This window comes from Zerene cesonia, chromosome 28 (genome assembly GCF_012273895.1).
Source record: "Zerene cesonia ecotype Mississippi chromosome 28, Zerene_cesonia_1.1, whole genome shotgun sequence".
Taxonomy (NCBI): domain Eukaryota; kingdom Metazoa; phylum Arthropoda; class Insecta; order Lepidoptera; family Pieridae; genus Zerene; species Zerene cesonia.
The window spans coordinates 5,109,723-5,127,383 of record NC_052129.1 but is presented as its reverse complement, the minus strand read 5'-3'; the positions used below and the strand labels follow the sequence as shown (position 1 = coordinate 5,127,383).

Genomic DNA, 17,661 nt, shown 5'->3' with positions numbered 1-17,661 from the left:
CCCCCCCCCATCCCTCGGCCCCGCGCGAAACGCGAGCGCGGAATTTTTTTATCTAAGTCACGAGAGCGGCCTACGAAATGTAATAAGGAACGTTTTATTTTAGATTTAGTTACGTGGAGTTGGTATTTACAAATCAAGTTAAGCATTTTTATACAGTGATTTAATGATGTACTTATTTTTGAACGTTGCACCGGCGCGGTTGCTCAATTGCGGTGCGCGCGGGCGGCAGTGCTAGTGCCAGCGTGCATTTTAATGTTACCCAATCGTTGCCTCTGTGATTGAAGAAGACTCACTCACACTTTGAATAATATACGGTTGGCAGTAAGACTTTTCAAACGACCATTTTGTTGTTTGCCTGTTGTTTGTTGTGTTTCGTCTTCTCGCAATTTCGAATAACAGTTTTAAGTACAATCTTTTGGGACTACCGACGACGCTTCGTTTGACGACAATTCTTTAATCACAAAGGCAATAAATAGCTTCGGATCGCTAGTGACTAGCATAATTTTTACATGATATTATAAAATCTATATTTTTTATTAATCGTGCGCCATCTTTTTTAATTGTAAGGCTATATGTTGTACGACTGGTTATGCTCTATAGGTTTATGTTGAAGTTAATGCATAATATTTAGGGTGCTGGAGGGTTTAATCGTTTCGTTGTTTACGAGTTTGCCATTTTTGGGTCGATTTTACTATCGACTGATGAAACAAGCAATGTTAAAATAGCCAATAGAATTTATTATTTCACATTGTAGAAATGAAAACCGCCCATTGGCCAATTTGACTCGAGGAGTGCTTGATCTGCTCTCTTATTGGCTCTCTCTATTACAAGCCATACTTCATTGACAACAACGAAATTTTAAGAAGTAATGACAATTTGATATTCAACATCAGTCATATTAGCCAATTGGACTTTGTGTCTACAGTATGTTGCAATAGTATGTGACCAATACACAATTGTATTGGTTGTTTTCACATTTGCCATTTCCTCTGTCGATGACCCATAACGAGGTGTTACTCAAGTAGCCTCGCGCTTCACAGTAGTCTCATAATTTTGTGTCTTTAGTACGTTGTTAAAGTTTTTATTTCCTATTACGATTTTTTATGTTGCGTGATTACAAATAATGGGTGTCACAGTGTGAAATCATCCGCCGAATGGGGTATATGGTGTTCAAATCCGGTCGCGGATCGAAATCTCTTGTACAAAACGAACGAAAAAAGAAACGTTTAAAATTCTTTTTAAAGTTTTTCTTTGCACAAAAAAAGTAAGGTTAGGTGGAAACGAGAACATACGTAATAAAGACATATACGTTTAAAGATAGGTTTACACGAAAGAATTTATATATTGTAGTGGTGGGACGTCGCGGGGACGGTTGCAAGCCGTCGTGTGCTCAATTGCGTGCTGTGAATAGTGCATCGCTGTGTTTCGTGTTTGGACGGTCTTGGAAAGTAATGTGCACGCTAAATTGAGTCTTGTCACTGAGACAATAGAGACAACTATTATTCTTGTTATATAATTCCAAATTCAAATAGGCCGTTACGATTTTGTCATGTTCCATGGCCGTCTGTATTTCAAACTTATGTAACTATTAATATATATTAAAAAAAAAAACGCAATTGTAATAAGAACAGAGAGGTATAATGACGTAATTGTAGGTTTAGTGAGAGAGTGATGCTAGAGAGACGTGTAATGTAAGAATTTTGCATATTTTCACTTGTGATATTGTCTTGTATAGAATATGGTGTGTGCCCTCACTGTTCGTATTTTATCTGTGTTTTGTCAATGCATAATATAAAATATTGTATCTGTTGTTCTTTGGAATTGTATGAAAACATTCTAGTTAGGCTACCATTGCGTGTGTGTTAAGAAATGGTAAAGGATGGTTTTTCTTCTTGTACCTACGCCGCGGTGCACTATTTGAAAACGCATTTTTTTTATTTTATTTATTCAAGCATCGGTCAAAAATATAATTTTAAAAATTTAAATCAACAGGGTATTTAAGATTGCTTAAGATTTATTATTCTTTATTTATATTAAAATTTATATTTTAGATTTCGCCTCGCGCGCTTGTATTGAGCGATTATTTGTTTTTTTTTATTTGTTCTAAGTAATTGTTAGCTTACTTCCGACGCCCGTGAAATCATAAAATAGCTTGTGATATTTATCTATTAACTGCCAAAAGTTACATTAATAATGGTTTATGACTTTTGTCTTATTAATTTGGGTGTGTCGGAAAAGTTCGGTATGGTATTAATTGTAAGGGTGTTCTCACACAAATGTTGTTTGTGTGAACGCCTCTGTGTTTATGTATTGTGCTTGTAAATAATGAGTGCTTTATTATGCTTTTTTTATATTTTTATTTAATTATATTCATACGTCTATATTTTGCTTTTGTATTATAACATTGTTTTTGAGTACTTACGTTTCTAGTAAACGCTTGAGGTGTCGGTTGTTATCTTATTCTTTGGAATTGAAGGTTCGTTGAAGATATATGAATAATATTAAAATAAATATTTTTAAATATTGTAAGAGTTTTTGCTTTTACTGAACCAATACTGATAGTTTTTGTAATTCCACCGGACATATCATTTTACGAATTCAGTGAAAACGTTCTAATTGTGTAACATTATTATCAAATTTTTCTGTATATTTTATATGTTTTATTGTGGTGGAATTAATTAATGCATTTCATAACGATAATCATAAATAACCGACACCAAGCGCCTTGGCCTATTCTCGAATAAGTTGTGATCGTATTGTGTTCCCGTCTCGAATATCTACAAATTTTATTGTAACAGTGCAATGCGGGCGAGACTAGTGTCCCATCTCGGTGGTGTGCGACAACGTATCAGAGGACCGCTTGTCTAAACCGTTCGGCGACAAGTCGTGCGACATCCGATTGGATGCGTGCGACAGTCTGGGAGTTACGTCTAAATGCTAGTATAAGTCTCTATCAACGAGTTAGTTTTAGTGTACGCAACTCGACGCGCGCGCACGCAATACGCGCCCGTACAGGCGTGCGCGTGCGGCAATTTGCATTTTATCTCTCTAAGTATTAAAAAATCGTTGCGCAGATCCCCTTCCGTATTGTGTACTTAATTCTCGCTCTGGAATGGATCTGCGCAACGGTTTGCACCTTTGTTAGGGTTGACCAGTGTATGCATTGAGTCGCTCAACTATTTGTACAGTATGTATATTTTTGTAAAATTTCAACTCTAACTCGTGGCAATATTATCAAATTTTAAAAAATTTATCTCTAACTAGTACAATTGTTATGCAGTTCTGTTTTTACTGTCGTTAGTCTTAGGGCAACGTCGATACATCGCTTCGGTTAGGCTCTGTCGGTGATAAGACTGTGAGACAATGATATAGTTGCACGACTCACGCATTGCTGTCGCGGTCATTCATTCGGGACAGTAAGTCGCATTCATTTCGAATCACCCTTCATCACGCTAAACGCGGTTTCAGTGTATGGCGTACTGAACCCGAATTATGGCTGAGTCTTTGCACGCGGTGACTATGCTCGTATTTCTGACATACTTTTCACTGTTATAAGTTTTCTTACAATATTTGTCGGGTGTGCTTCAGTTTACCATGCCGGGAGTTTTAACTGAAATATTTGTGTATTTATTTAATGTATATTTTTGCCAACAAACTTCCTGAGCATAGCGAACGGCGTGCAGGGACGCGATCTAGTTAACTTTTGTTGTTAAGGCTTGGTCACACGAGTAGGGTCAGGGTGCTCTGCGAGTGTGGCGCAGGCGCAAGGGCGTATCGCCAATTGGTTGTGAATAATCGCTTATCGCCCGTCAGCCTCATCCGTCGTTTTCCATACATGAAGAAATCAGTATTGCAAACACCGACGCATCAACTCCTAAGCAATAAATTACTCTTTAGTCTATGTATAGAGCAATAAAGAAGAGAATCTTTGTTTGACGTTTCGGTGATATGTAATTCGCATCTCTCCACACGACACCGCAGAGGGTAGACGACACTCGACTGTCTGTGAATATATTTTAAAGTTACCCGCGTATTGAAGCGATGATAGCGCGTAGTGAACAACAAGGAGATCGAATCTAGCTCAATTTTTTCTTAATAATTAATTATTAATTGTAATTTATTAACTCCTACTCGCTTGTTGTTTACCGTTGACTCGTTCAATTTATCCTCTTGGCTGGTTTGTTAGATAAATGTACAATAGCGATAATTGACAGTTTCACTTATGGAATTTAAGAGTTGATAGATATTATTTGATAATTTGGTAGTGTTAAACGTTTGTTTAAGCCAGCTAAGCCTCCTCAAGCTGCATAGTACTCAAACGACTCGCATTTCGAATAACGGTGCTTATTTCTCGTTGGTATGTTTGTTTGCGCGCGCGGACCTCGTTAGTCAATTACACTCCGGCGCCGCTAAGCCGCGCGTCGCGTCTCAGCGCGTTTAAAGTACAATTTATCTTTATATCTATTATTAATTAATTATAGAACATAAACTGTTGTCACTGTTGAGCTATGTCGCATGTTCTCGTCAGAGTTCGGTCTGTGTGTCCGTTTATATATACTTACGCTAGCAGTAACGATCGATAATGTTTGTACAGTTTTTAACGATACTTCTCGTAGCGTACTAAGCAAGAAATATTTTAGTATATATTTAAGATCTAATCGAATTACATTTTAGTGTATTATAATAAAGTACTCGAGTTTTCAAATTTCATTTTTAAAACTTTGTATGGTCCTATAGGTTTTGTTTGATCGTCTCATCTGAAACCGACTCCGTGGAATGTAATTAGAAATTTAACTGGAAGAATTTTAAATAAATTAATACAACATTAATATTATTTAAGTAATGTATTATAAAATAGGAATAAGGTAAAAAGTTATTAACATTGTATGGAAAATTGTGACAAAATTATAGTCATTTGTAATATTATAGTGATGTTTTATTCCACCCTGCGTCCACTCGTCTGCTGAATGTTTTAAATGTTAGATGTAACGAAAATCTAGGAAAAGTAACAATTCCAACCATGTATAGGTGAATTATGTTCTAAAAACGAGTTATTATCCTCTTCTTTATTGAAAAATTTTCTGCGTGTCTCCCCTGATTAATCAATAATCTAACTGGACTGAATTTTAAGGCGTTTTCTATGGCTTCCAAAATGAAAACCATATTTGGTTAGACACAAAAAATAACATATGACTACTGTATATTATATGTGCAAATACTAAGATAAATAATATTTAAGACAAAATCCAATACTAAAAATTTAATTGAAACTGAAGGTTTGGTTTTTGCGTGTTCATTGGATTAAACTCAAAAATTACTCTCGTTCCGGTGAAAATTATTTTACCTGTATTAGAAAACAGCGTAATTTCCGAGTGCCACACTTTTAGGCCAAGGCTATAACTATTATCCCGTTTCTGAGAAGGATGAGCAACTACTTATAAAATAATGAAGACAAAAGTTGAATTTGCCATGAGTTTTTTGCAGTGTGGGATAAAGTAGTATATATTATATAGATCACACATTGATAATTTAAACCCAAACAATTTTTTGAATAACTATGTGTACACTAAAATGCTTGTAGCTGTAGGTTTTTTTCATAATCTTATTTGATTCCCATATCCATGTCACGTGCATTCACTTTATATACCTAATAGATTCTGGTTAAGCTCTAACCGGTTCCAACCCACTAGAAACGCACCTGGCACCATAAAATTGTTATTTTGTGTCTGCAGTCTGGCAGCAACTTGGCAGTTGCCGGCTCCGTCTCTGAAACTTATTTTTCCACACATTTAAATTGGCGCCAATATTTTGGACTCTGACATTATAGAAGTTGTTTTTTAATTTGAAATAAAATTCTCATCTGGTTTTAATTTGAAATAAATTTCTCATCTGGTGTGCGTATTTTTTTTAAATTTTCAGTGATTAATTAGTTTCTCTGCGAAGCGATCTGCGATGATATTAAAATATTTATAGTGATAACCGATGAAAATAGTACGCTGTTCCTACTAAGAAATATACTTTTACTAGTAGTTTACTTACATATTTATTATTCGTCATTATTAAATTAGATATTCATATGAAAATCAAAAAGCAGATGAATATATATGATAAAAAAACCAAGTATCATCAAAGTATATACATTAAGTAAAATAATTTGAAGTTTTTTACTATATCTGCTTATAACAACAATATTACTAGCTATATATTAATGAACTTTGAAACAAAATTACGATCTAAAGAAACTGACTAAACAAAGACCGAACTAAGTTGCGCCGTCTATAACGCCATCTTCTGAATCTTCGTCTTTCTTCGATCACGAACCAGAAATAAAATTGTATACAAAATGGGCTTTAGGATCAAAATACAGTAATTTTTTTCCTATATGTGCGTTGTACATAGTTTTAAAATAAAAACTAATAAATATAAAAAGTCTGTGGAATCCTTATAATGTTGACGTTGCGGGGACGACCCAGTCAACAAAGTCACAAAGTAGTGCCATCTGTGTACCGTTTATGCATCTAAATTTTTTCTATATTTTTATATAGATATTGCACTATTGCTATTGAACTACACAATACACATTTCAGAAATGTGTTCCAATTGCCCATGTTTTAATTTGTAATACTTTACAATGTTTTTATTGGTCGGCTTAGTTTAACCCATGGATTAAAAAATCGTAATAGTCAATCTTATAAATATAAATTTTGTCACTAGTTTTAAGCGCTTTTTAAATGGCTTATTGTAAGAAACGAAACCTGAAACAAAGTATGTAAAATACGTTAAATATAATGTGGGTATTATTGCAATGAATATTCATACCTAGGTTAAACTATAATATAATATCAAATAGTGAGTAGTCTTACTACATTTATCGACAATTAACATTTAAAGTAGGTAAAATGACCGAAAGAAAAATATTCGGCATTACTTATAACTTTATAAATTGTTTCTGTATATGTTTTTCACATTTATTTTACTATTATGCGTTCATTAATGAACCCTAGCTTTTATGCACATCCCGTAGCAACAAATATAATCTGTACGTTAATAGCGCTAAAGATATGAATGAAGTTGCAAAAACTTTGTTGTTATAAATTATATATTACAAACACATCATAATGTTTCTAGCTAAATTTAATTAATTTACACCTACAGACAAAAAATACAATATAGATTTTCAGTTTGGCAAATCTTTAATCGATAATTTATCTGTAGTGTGTTGATAATTACTCCTGTCACTTGACAAGATGTCATTTTAATAAATTTAGTTACAATTACATTTAGCTCATCCTTTTATCATAAAACATATTATAAACGTTGCTTCATAGAGTATTTTATGTATTTTAAGGTGTAAATAGTGTTATTTGAGTAATATAGATAAAAACTTTCGTTTTAATTTCTAAAAAGTAGAACCATAAAGTAGTTAAGTTTGATGGCTGTGAAACCATAGACAATTTGACTTGTCCGAGAAGTTCCGAAAGATCGGTGGATTGCCTGTAGAATTCGGTGTGGATTGAGATGTCGGATATCGGCAGCGGTGACGAAGGAATTTCTAGTCAGAGTACGTATTTATTTACAGTGGCATAGCGTCCAAGATACGTGAAATTTCGCGCCGTGTAACTCGTTGTTCGCGTACGACATTTTCGCCTGTCGAAACATTGAAAAGTAAATATTTCATTGTTCCTGTTTCAAAATGGCGAATTGGTATCAGTAATAAGTCGGGCGTTGAGGCCACAACGGGTTTCTGGTGCGGGATAGCGGCCCGGCGGCGGGCGACGGTACGGCGGCCCGCCCGGCTGTCCGTTAGCGCCGGCGGAGGTTGACGACCTATCGATTTTTTTGTCTGCGACCTCTCGGCGGGCGGGCCGTGTCTGGTGTCGGCGAGGGTGGCAGCAGGACCGCGGCCGCCAGCGCTGCATCGCTCCGCGGCGGCATCGCCCGCTGTTGCCGGCATCATGGCAGGTCAGTGCCGCCCTCCCCGCGGACCTTCTATTGTCACCCACTGACCCCGCTCGTACCTCTTTGTCCTGATTCCTAGGTAATACAGTGCTTATTCAAATTTGCATAGCTAAGATAGTCTTTGTGTGTTTCCTTTGTTCTCAAACCCAGTGTATAGTGAAGTGATTGGGACTGTTATACATCAGTGCTGTATTGTGCAACAGTGAAAGTGATCTTCTGCATTTACTGGTGCTAAGTTGTTTGATCAATGGTGTGTGAACTGAGGAATCAGCTGTTACTAAGGGGGCCAGCTGTGCATAATCTGGAGGACCAGTAATTGTCTATTTCACATTGTTGTAGTGCTTGAATGTACTATAATGTGATACTGGAAAGTAGATGCTACATTTCTGACTTATGGTATGTAAGTGGCTGAACAGTGTCCAAGTATCATCAATTGTGTAAGTATTTACTTTGTTATATGATAAAACAGAAAGTATCAAAACTCCCAAACATCACACAGCTTTTGCTTCCAATATGCACTTAATCTTAAGGCTTAATTTGTTTAGATACAAGATAATGAAATCTGAATTGAAATTTGGATATAACAAAACACCTGTAATTCTTTCATTAGTTACACTCATTATTTTCCATTATGTTAATATTCAAGAAAACAAAAGTGAGAGATTACTAGCTCAACTAGCAAAAACTACAATATGTTATGCCTCTATGATACCTGGGTATATTTTATAAACACTTATCATCCATTCAAATGATCAATTTTATTATGATTATGTTTTTTGGTTATTCGATTTTATAATAACTGAACCTTTGCTTATTCGTCTTATATTCATATTCAAACTAGCTTTCCACCAGTGGCTTTGGCTCCATAAGCAATGAAAAATATATTTCCAAGGTTTTACCTGCATAAATCTCATTGTCCAGCAGTTGTTCAGCAGTTTTGGCCTGTTGGCTTACAATGCAAATTCAAATTGACATTTCTGATATTTGTAGGAATTATTGGCCAGGTCCTTAAATATTAGTTTTCAAGAAACATAACAATAAATGTAAACATCATATACAACACCCAAACAGTAAAAATGTTGATAAAGGTTTATGTATGTGTTCTCAAAGCATAGGTATAGAAATATGCCCACTGAAAGGACTGTATGTTCATTCACAAAAACTATCTATGCATCCTGAGTGCCAAAATAAAAAAAAAACCTTTATATATTACATGTTAAAACTCAGGAACGTCAGAAAAATAGCACAAGTGAAAAGAAGATGACACTTTTTTTGTATAGTATAATTTACATTAATATTTCAATCTCTCCATCATGATCACTTCCAAACGTACTAAATCTTTGTACATATGCAATAATAGTATTATTTTGACATCAGCAGCATTTTCATATTAAGATAATCCATGATCCTTATCAGAAATTTTTAAATGAAATTATTTTTTGTGACTGTTTACATCCGGCATTGACTTTAAAACGCATGTCATGTCCTCTGTTATTTGTTTACAAGAATTTGTTGTACGTCCTAAGTTATGTTGATGATTGACATATTGCAGAATACTTTTATTAGAAATGTGTTCAATGGGAAACTGGTTAATGGTGACGAAAGGTCATATTGAATTCAAATAAGAATAGTTTATGGGCTCTCTAATGAATTATATTCAGAATGTTTTAGCAGTAGGCTTAGTTTTCTCCAACTTAAAATTTACTATTAATCTCTTCATTAACACTTTCATGCATTCAACATCAAGTTTGATTGAACTGTAGGTGATAGTTGCTGCATTATACTATGGCAGGTGTATTTCTCAGTATTTGTATATGAGTTTTCCCTTTTACCTGCTAACTGAAATTTGTTAAATAAATTATTTGATTGTAATGAAGATTAATTTTTTTTGAAAGACTAAAAATTTCATTTCTTCTAGGACCTGACAATTCCTGAATTTCCTGATTTCACATGGTTGTACAATTAAATAACTATGTATATATAGTTGTATCCTGTGGTAGTTATCTAAATTGGTTATGAAGTTACAGAGGAAGCGTAATAAATTCACAGACAGACGGACTTTGCAAAACATATTGTATAATAAAATCAGATTGAAGTTTCTTTGATATCTTTTCTTTGAATGTGTTTGAATTGTTACCAATGGAACATGTCCAATTATCTTCAATTCACACTAGTGATTTTCAGTTGCTTTGTTATTTAATGGAATATGGAAGAATTTAAATGTTTCTTGTCTGCGATGTATATGTCACAATGAAACTGTAAACACCGTTAAATTACAATCCCACGAGATTGATTCCTTCAATCCCTTATTACTTGTTAGATTATAATTTATTAATTAGAACTGTGAAATGGGCATTTGTTATGATGCGTTAGGCTCGGTTTATTTAAATTAATTTTTTATTAAATTCATAACTGTTATCTAATATATAAAATTCTCGTGTCACAGTTTTCGTTGCCATACTCCTCCGAAACGGCTTGACCGATTTTGATGAAATTTTTTGTGCTTATCCGGTATCTATGAGAATCGGCCAACATCTATTTTTCATACCCCTAAATGATAAGAGTAAGGCAGAACAGCGTTTGCCGGGTGCAGCTAGTAATATATATTGATGTGATATACTCACATTATAGTATACCATAAAACAAATGTAATAGATCATTATTGTTTAGCAGTTTCAAATCTCGCGAGTTATGGATGTACATACTTTTTCTATGGATAATAGATCTATTTATAAGAGATCAATTGTTTTTAAATGTTGATTTCCCACATCGCATCTTCTGAATAATATAAAGAAAAAGATAACAATCAAATTTGTGGACTAATTCAACAATATATATACTACACTGAATTCCTAATAAGATAACAGTATGATTTCTTTTGTTTTTATCAGTTATCATCCCAATTCAAACAGAGAAAAAGACTTGCAAATGAAAAATTTCGCTTAAATCCATTCAGTTGTAAGAGGTGTAGCTTACACAACTTTCTTTTACATTAAATTTATATTGACCAGTAATACAGTATAGGGAAATATTTAAAAATATGTTTCAAAGTTGACCAAATTTAAAAAATGTAGTAATGTCTTTCCAAAATCACATTGTAATAGTGTGTAACATATCTCCCTTCACTATGGCACGTTATTATGCTTGCATAATGTAGAAATGAGGAAAATGTCTAAAAACAAAATTTGAAGCCGGTAATAATTTATTGTTACGTACAGAATAAAAAAACGAAAACCAATCAAACAATTATGGATAAAAACTTTATTTCAGGATATGTATCTAGAAATTAAATCTTTTTTGAAGAATTAAATATGGCAACCTTTTAATGTACATGATTGCTTCTTAAACATTTGATAAAAAAAAGAATTACTCAAACTTAAACTAAAAAAAAAATGTGTCAAATATACTTTTAATAACATCACATTTTACTTGGACTTAGCAGTTTTAAAGAAATAGCATTCAGCAATGAAAAATAGCAGGTTGTAATGAAATAATATTAGCATTTCCATTTTTAGCCTCTTCGTTTATTATATATTTAGCCAATAAACTATTTTTCGCGCAGTACAAAAAAAGAACCTAATGAATTCACTTTCACAATCATTAGGCGATACTAGCAAGCCATCCGAAACACGGCACATAAAGGTTTTAAATTATGTAAGTTATTGTGAAAGAAAATCGCCAAATTTGCCAGTTTATACTTCGCTATTATTATCTAGGTAGGTATACGTTGCGTCATTTTTTGTCCGTCATTTTAAAAGAGCGTTTTCATTGGTTATTAAGAACAAGCCTTTTTAAATATATTATACACTTGATTCCATATGTTTTTTTGTTGGATTACCGTCCAAGTAACAAAAGTGCACTAATCCAATGAATTTTGTAAATTTCCAATTCTTAATGGAAAATGTTTGTTTCCCGACTGTATTATTGATCTGCTTTTACTTCAATGAAGGTGTAATAAAAGAAAAAAATTAAGGCGAGATATAGTTACAAATACATACTTAAAAAACACGTCTAACGTAAGTATGGAATATAATTGGTTCATTTACATTTAAAACATGGGACAGCGGAGCCGTCACAACACAATTTTATAGCCATAAAACGTTTTCCGTTTTAGTCTCGCACGGTTGCGTTGAATGAAATCGGTCCCTTATTAGCTGCGGAACGGAGTTTGCGATTTCTCAAGAAAAAATTATGGGTTTCACTTTTTTGTACGTCTGGGCCGCGTCTGTGCGGAGCAGCCATTGACCAACCTTGAACCACTTATATTACGATGCTAAGTAACATTTGGCCCAACTTATTAGATCTATATGACGCGAATGTTAAATAGATATCCGCCGCGTGTATACTTGCTTTTATTTCGGGTATGATGCAGTATTATAATTTGGATTTGCAGGTGTTAAAGTTTATTTTAGGCCACCATGGATCAATGGCTATTTGAATTTTTAAATAACACCCATTGAGCAACATCAATTAAAAATTGCGATAGTGGTGCTGGGTCTTGCGTTACTCTAGATAACAAAGAGCCACGCCCATTCGCCAATTAATGTTAAAATTTTAGCAATGCTATTGTGACGTCAGGCTGTATATTATATTGATCCTCTATGAATTAAGTATAACTTTTAGCTTAATTACTTTGGCAGACCTTTATTGAAACGTTAATTCAGGCTTTATATAACATGCTTTATTCAATATTATAGTTTTAACTAGGTATTTATCAGTAGTAATAAAATATAACAGGCGAAATTGAATTTTTGAAAACGTAACCGCTTAAATATGTATGATTTAGCAGCAGGTGCGAGCAATTCAATTTGATATAACGATAGTCGTAAAATTTTTGCTAAAATAAAGTTTACAGCGTCAGACTTCACGCGAACCTAGAATATAGGAAGTCTTAAAATAGACACATTTTTCGTAAACTAGGTGAGCGCGATGCCATCAAAGATTTTAGCGTTGGTAACACTATCATAAAAAAAATAATAGGTCGAGATAAATTGCTATGAGGTCGTCGTATCTATGTTTTGGCAGAAGCTGGCTTTATCTTTGCATAACTAACGATAGCACTCGACTTTGCGTAGCTATTGGATGAAGAGTATGAGGCTTTATGTAAAGTCAGTTAGGTCGTATCGATAAACCAACAATAACTCAGTTTATTTTTATTTTACTTGAGGTGTGGGTAATTTTGACATACTTTAGGATACGTAAAAGCCTTGGCATAATGGTCTAATTGTTTTAATGATAAATAATGGTCATAATTAAGTTTGAAAGGTTGGTTAATTGCATAATATTTGCGAGTGTATCGTTTGAAAATTTTAACGAGTTTCATTTTATACACGACATTTAAAGATATTTTAAGTTCCAATTCGACATGAGGAAGTGTTATTAATTCTCCGTAAGAAAGTCTGAATAATAACACCATATAATTTATGCAATAATTAAATATTTAAATCCAACAACGTTTATGTTTTTTTTTTTTTAATTTGAATATAATTTGAATTTCTCATGTATATTCCTGTTTATATATATGTTAATTTCGTTTTATTTTTACTCTTTTAACCTACGTTATGTTATTATATTAATGTGGTTTACTAAATCTTGTTTGTCTATTTCAGTTACAAAGTGTAAATGTTATATATTTTTATTTATATTTGTTTTTTGTTTGTACGCGTTTTAGCATACTTTTAACGAGTGGATGTTGTATGGTGTGCGATGTATTTGGAAACTAATGAACCCCCAAATGTAACTATAATACTTAATTAAAAATTTACACAATCACATTATTTGTTTTATTGAATTGAATACCATTTACAGTTGATTTTAATTATTTATATATTGGATAATATTTTATTGATTACATTTTGTTTTTACAGAATATCATGGTCAAGGCATGGATGCAGGCGGGAATAACTTTGACTCCGGTAAGAAAACGTTATTGAATAACTATTTTTGATTTTAAGATAGCGATTCTTCTTTTTATATGTAAGGCCAAAGTTAAAAATTCTAAAGCAGCTTAGTACCAGTGACATTTTGTGTTTTTAAACACAATTTAGTTATTGGATTTACAGGAATATTTGGAAATTTTTGTCGCTCGTCAGTCATTGGTATTTCAATAAAATTCCTTAGTATTCAGTTGAATACTTCTTTATATTACAATAGCTCTTAAAATTTTCAAGGAAATCCCGCGAGATTGTCTCGGAAAAATCAATCGTCCGTCATTGAATGTTCCTGGATATAATTTGCGTAAAATATATATAAATTCTCCTTCTCGGAATCTAATCATCTCGCATTCTGAAATACCGGTTATTTTTATTTAATATGTACATTCGCTCCGAGCTGTATCTCATATCCTGCCGGCGAATATAGTCAAGAAATAGGTCGTGTAATTTCCTAATACATTATGGGCACATATGTCCCCCGCGTTCTCTCTTGACGACAATATACGCTATCGTCGGCTCCTCTTACGTGTAACGTGGCGTCTTGTCCCAAATCTGATGTTAGTATGTCGGTGAGTTGAGCTCATATGAAGTTCGTCCATCGGGCTACGGTATGTCAATTAATGTTCAGAAGATGTCATGACTTTTCTTGAATGCCTCAATATGTCATTAGAAGCATACGAACTTCGCTATGATGGATCTTTTACTTCTTCTGTGACCACAACCCGTCGTGGACAATTTATCGCTTAATTAGCGTTATATATATATATATATATATATATATATATATATATATATATATATATATATATATATATATATATATATATATATATATATATATATAGGTATATAGGTTTACTCAGAATAGGATAAAAAGGCCTGCGGTTGTGCCTGGTTAGGTAAACTGCTAAAATAGAGATGTTTAATATTTCATTAAGGAAAAAGACTAAAAGGTAGAATAAGTTTACCCAAGCGTAACACGTTTTCGGGTTGTCAAAACAGCGTTTTACCCTTATCAGTCAATGTTTGTACGGTGTCTGTTTTAGCATGCCAATAACTTAAAGAATTATTAACAGGTAAAAAGTAATTATTAAATAATCTACACTGCCATGTATAAATATGGTACTAATCAGTACATTGTATAAGGCAAAGTCGCTTCCCGTGCCTGTCCCTGTGTATGTATGTACATCTTTAAAACTACACAACGGATTTTGATGGGGGCTTTTCTATTAGATCGATCGATTAAAGGGGAAGGTTTATGTTTACAATAATATCTATTAAACTACTCCGAATTTAACGTGTGTGCGAAGCCTTGGGCGAAAGCCAGATTGTGGATAAACAGACTTACATCCTCTAAGCATCTCGTGTCTCGGTCCTTCGCCGTTCGCTTGTAGGATATTTATTAACAACATCAAGCCCGCGAGGTATAAATCAAAACAATAAAAACTCCTCGATTTCAGTCCATACTTGTTTGTCCTTGTGGCAATGGCCAAGTCGTATAGCCACAAGGTATTACGTTGTGGTTTAACTTGCCGTGCTTATGTTATCCTCGAGAATAACTTGTACTTTGTCGTGCACATCTGAATTTAGGACCCTTTGACCTTTGTAACGACGGTCATGTTGATGGCGATTCGAAAGTTCTGCTCGTGTACAGGTGGTGATGTAGATAGATATCTTGCTATGTATGGAGAATAGCGAATATTCCTTTTTTTTTAATTTGATTTGCAAAATATAGCATAAAGTGAAGTTATCGAATCGAGAATAATTTTCGACCTTGTAACAATTTGTCTAAATTTAATTTGACGTTATTGCGAAATGCCTTTTATGGTGTACACTTGTAGAGTCTCGTGTTATTAAAAGGTTGTGGGTTATTTTTAAACACAGTTATTGTATCAGGGCTTTCAGGACGAAGTGGTTAGCATAGGCTTTCATAAACAGAAATAGATATAAAGATTCATGATTTTGCTTGTATTTTGCGAGTGCGTTAAATGCATTGAAATTTCCATATCCATAAAAATACGGGGACATGTTTATGTATTTCTCTTTAAAAATCAAAGAATATCGAAATTCCAATATACACGTAAATAATGTGATTAAATTTATACAAACACTAGCTGCACCCGGCAAACGCTGTTCTGCCTTACTCTTATCGTTTAGTGGTATGAAAAATAGATGTTAGCCGATTCTCAGACCTACCCATTATGCTTACCAAATTTCAGAGGAATCGGTCAAGCCGTTTCGGAGGAGTATAGAACATTGTGACACGAGAATTTTATATATAAGATTCAACTCGATAAATCCAAAACAATCATTCAAGGAACACATGTTGAACGAAAAAAAAGAGGAGATTCTTCATTCGATGATATTTTTGAGTTTGTTGGCTTTGATGATTTTATTTAACGTGCTTCCTAATGAAAATTGTAGTTTCCATTAGAAAACACGGATTTTTATTTCGTTTTAAGAGGCCGGTTGTCCGTTGTGACTTAGAAGGCCCTATAATACGGTCTTAACAATTTTGGATGAAGTCATCATATCATCGCTTGCTTTTGACCCGAATATATAGATTTTATATTGATTATATTACATTTATTATTATAGTAGCACAATTTTATACGAATATTCGAACCAATTTTTTATTAAGAATGCCTAATGCTTGATTAAGATATACCTTTTTCGATATCTTTAAAATTATACCTTCTAATTATTAATATTAACCAGAAACTTATTTTATTGCGTATTATTTCTAGAATAGAATATTTTTCGCTTATCATATTTTGTCTGATTCCGAACTTAATTCATTGGTATGATATGCGTGGTGCACAAGTTTCAGACCAAATTTAGTAATTATCTCTGTTGACTATCTCTAGTGTTGTGCAGTGACTAGACTGCCTGACATTTTACTGCGTGTTCTCATTAACCGGACAATGGATAGGTTTATATTGTCCCAATTTAATTAACATAAGTAGTCCGGTCAATTTAGACCTGAAAACAGTAATGAAATAACAAAAATTCCGACAGAGCTGAATTTTGGTGAGGACCTTTATTTCACTATAACAAACAAAAATTCGAAAGTCCCCATCTCTCCCATAAGTGCATCAAAAGTTATTCGGGGTCAAAGGTCAAAATTTTAGGTATTTTGAGGTTTTCTCAAAAACCTTAAGTTTTATACAAAAAATACTTCAGACCAAATTTATAGATCTTAAAATTCTCTACAAAAACAGTCCTAATGATTTTTCTCTAAGTGTTACCGTTTCTTAGATATCACGATTCTAAGAGTCACGTTATATAATGTGCACACATCAGCCACGTATTCACACATTCAGGTACTTAAGCAAGTAAAACATCCTGTTTTTGTCTCTTTTATGAATTATATTCTAAAAATACATATTTTAATGAGTGTCAATGTCCCTTCGAAAATCCCCTCTACCAATATGGCCTTCAATATAACATCTGGCTACCTACTCTATTGTCCATGTGGCTCCGTTCATGAGCCTGCGTCTTTAAATCTTAAACGTTCTGTTCGAATGAATATACTTATTTATTACAATCCACAAGTAACAAAATTTTTGAGCAAATAAATCACTAAAATATGTAATGCCCATAACAGCCCTAGGCAGTCCGCGGATGATCCTAGATAGTCCTACTATTACAAAAATGGTAAGGAATAAAACTGGGCTATGGAGCGGAGGTTACTGGGTCTATGGGAATAATGACGTCTCCTTTTCTACTACATATTAGTTAGTAAAAACATATTGGCAGACGGTGAGTC

General features: G+C 33.5%; 1 protein-coding gene across 3 annotated transcripts in view; it reads left to right on the top strand.

Moving 5' to 3' along the window:
- The first annotated feature begins 7,281 nt into the window (after window positions 1-7,281).
- The window catches only part of LOC119837716 (transcriptional activator protein Pur-beta), a 25,442-nt gene continuing 15,062 nt past the window's right edge, over window positions 7,282-17,661 (top strand). The window contains exons 1-2 of one of the 3 annotated variants that reach the window (XM_038363452.1): window positions 7,282-7,561; window positions 13,827-13,874. In XM_038363452.1, coding sequence (XP_038219380.1) covers window positions 7,519-7,561; window positions 13,827-13,874 — 91 coding nt within the window. In that variant the 5' untranslated portion in view covers window positions 7,282-7,518. The other 2 variants (XM_038363453.1, XM_038363454.1) reach the window with 2 other exon arrangements.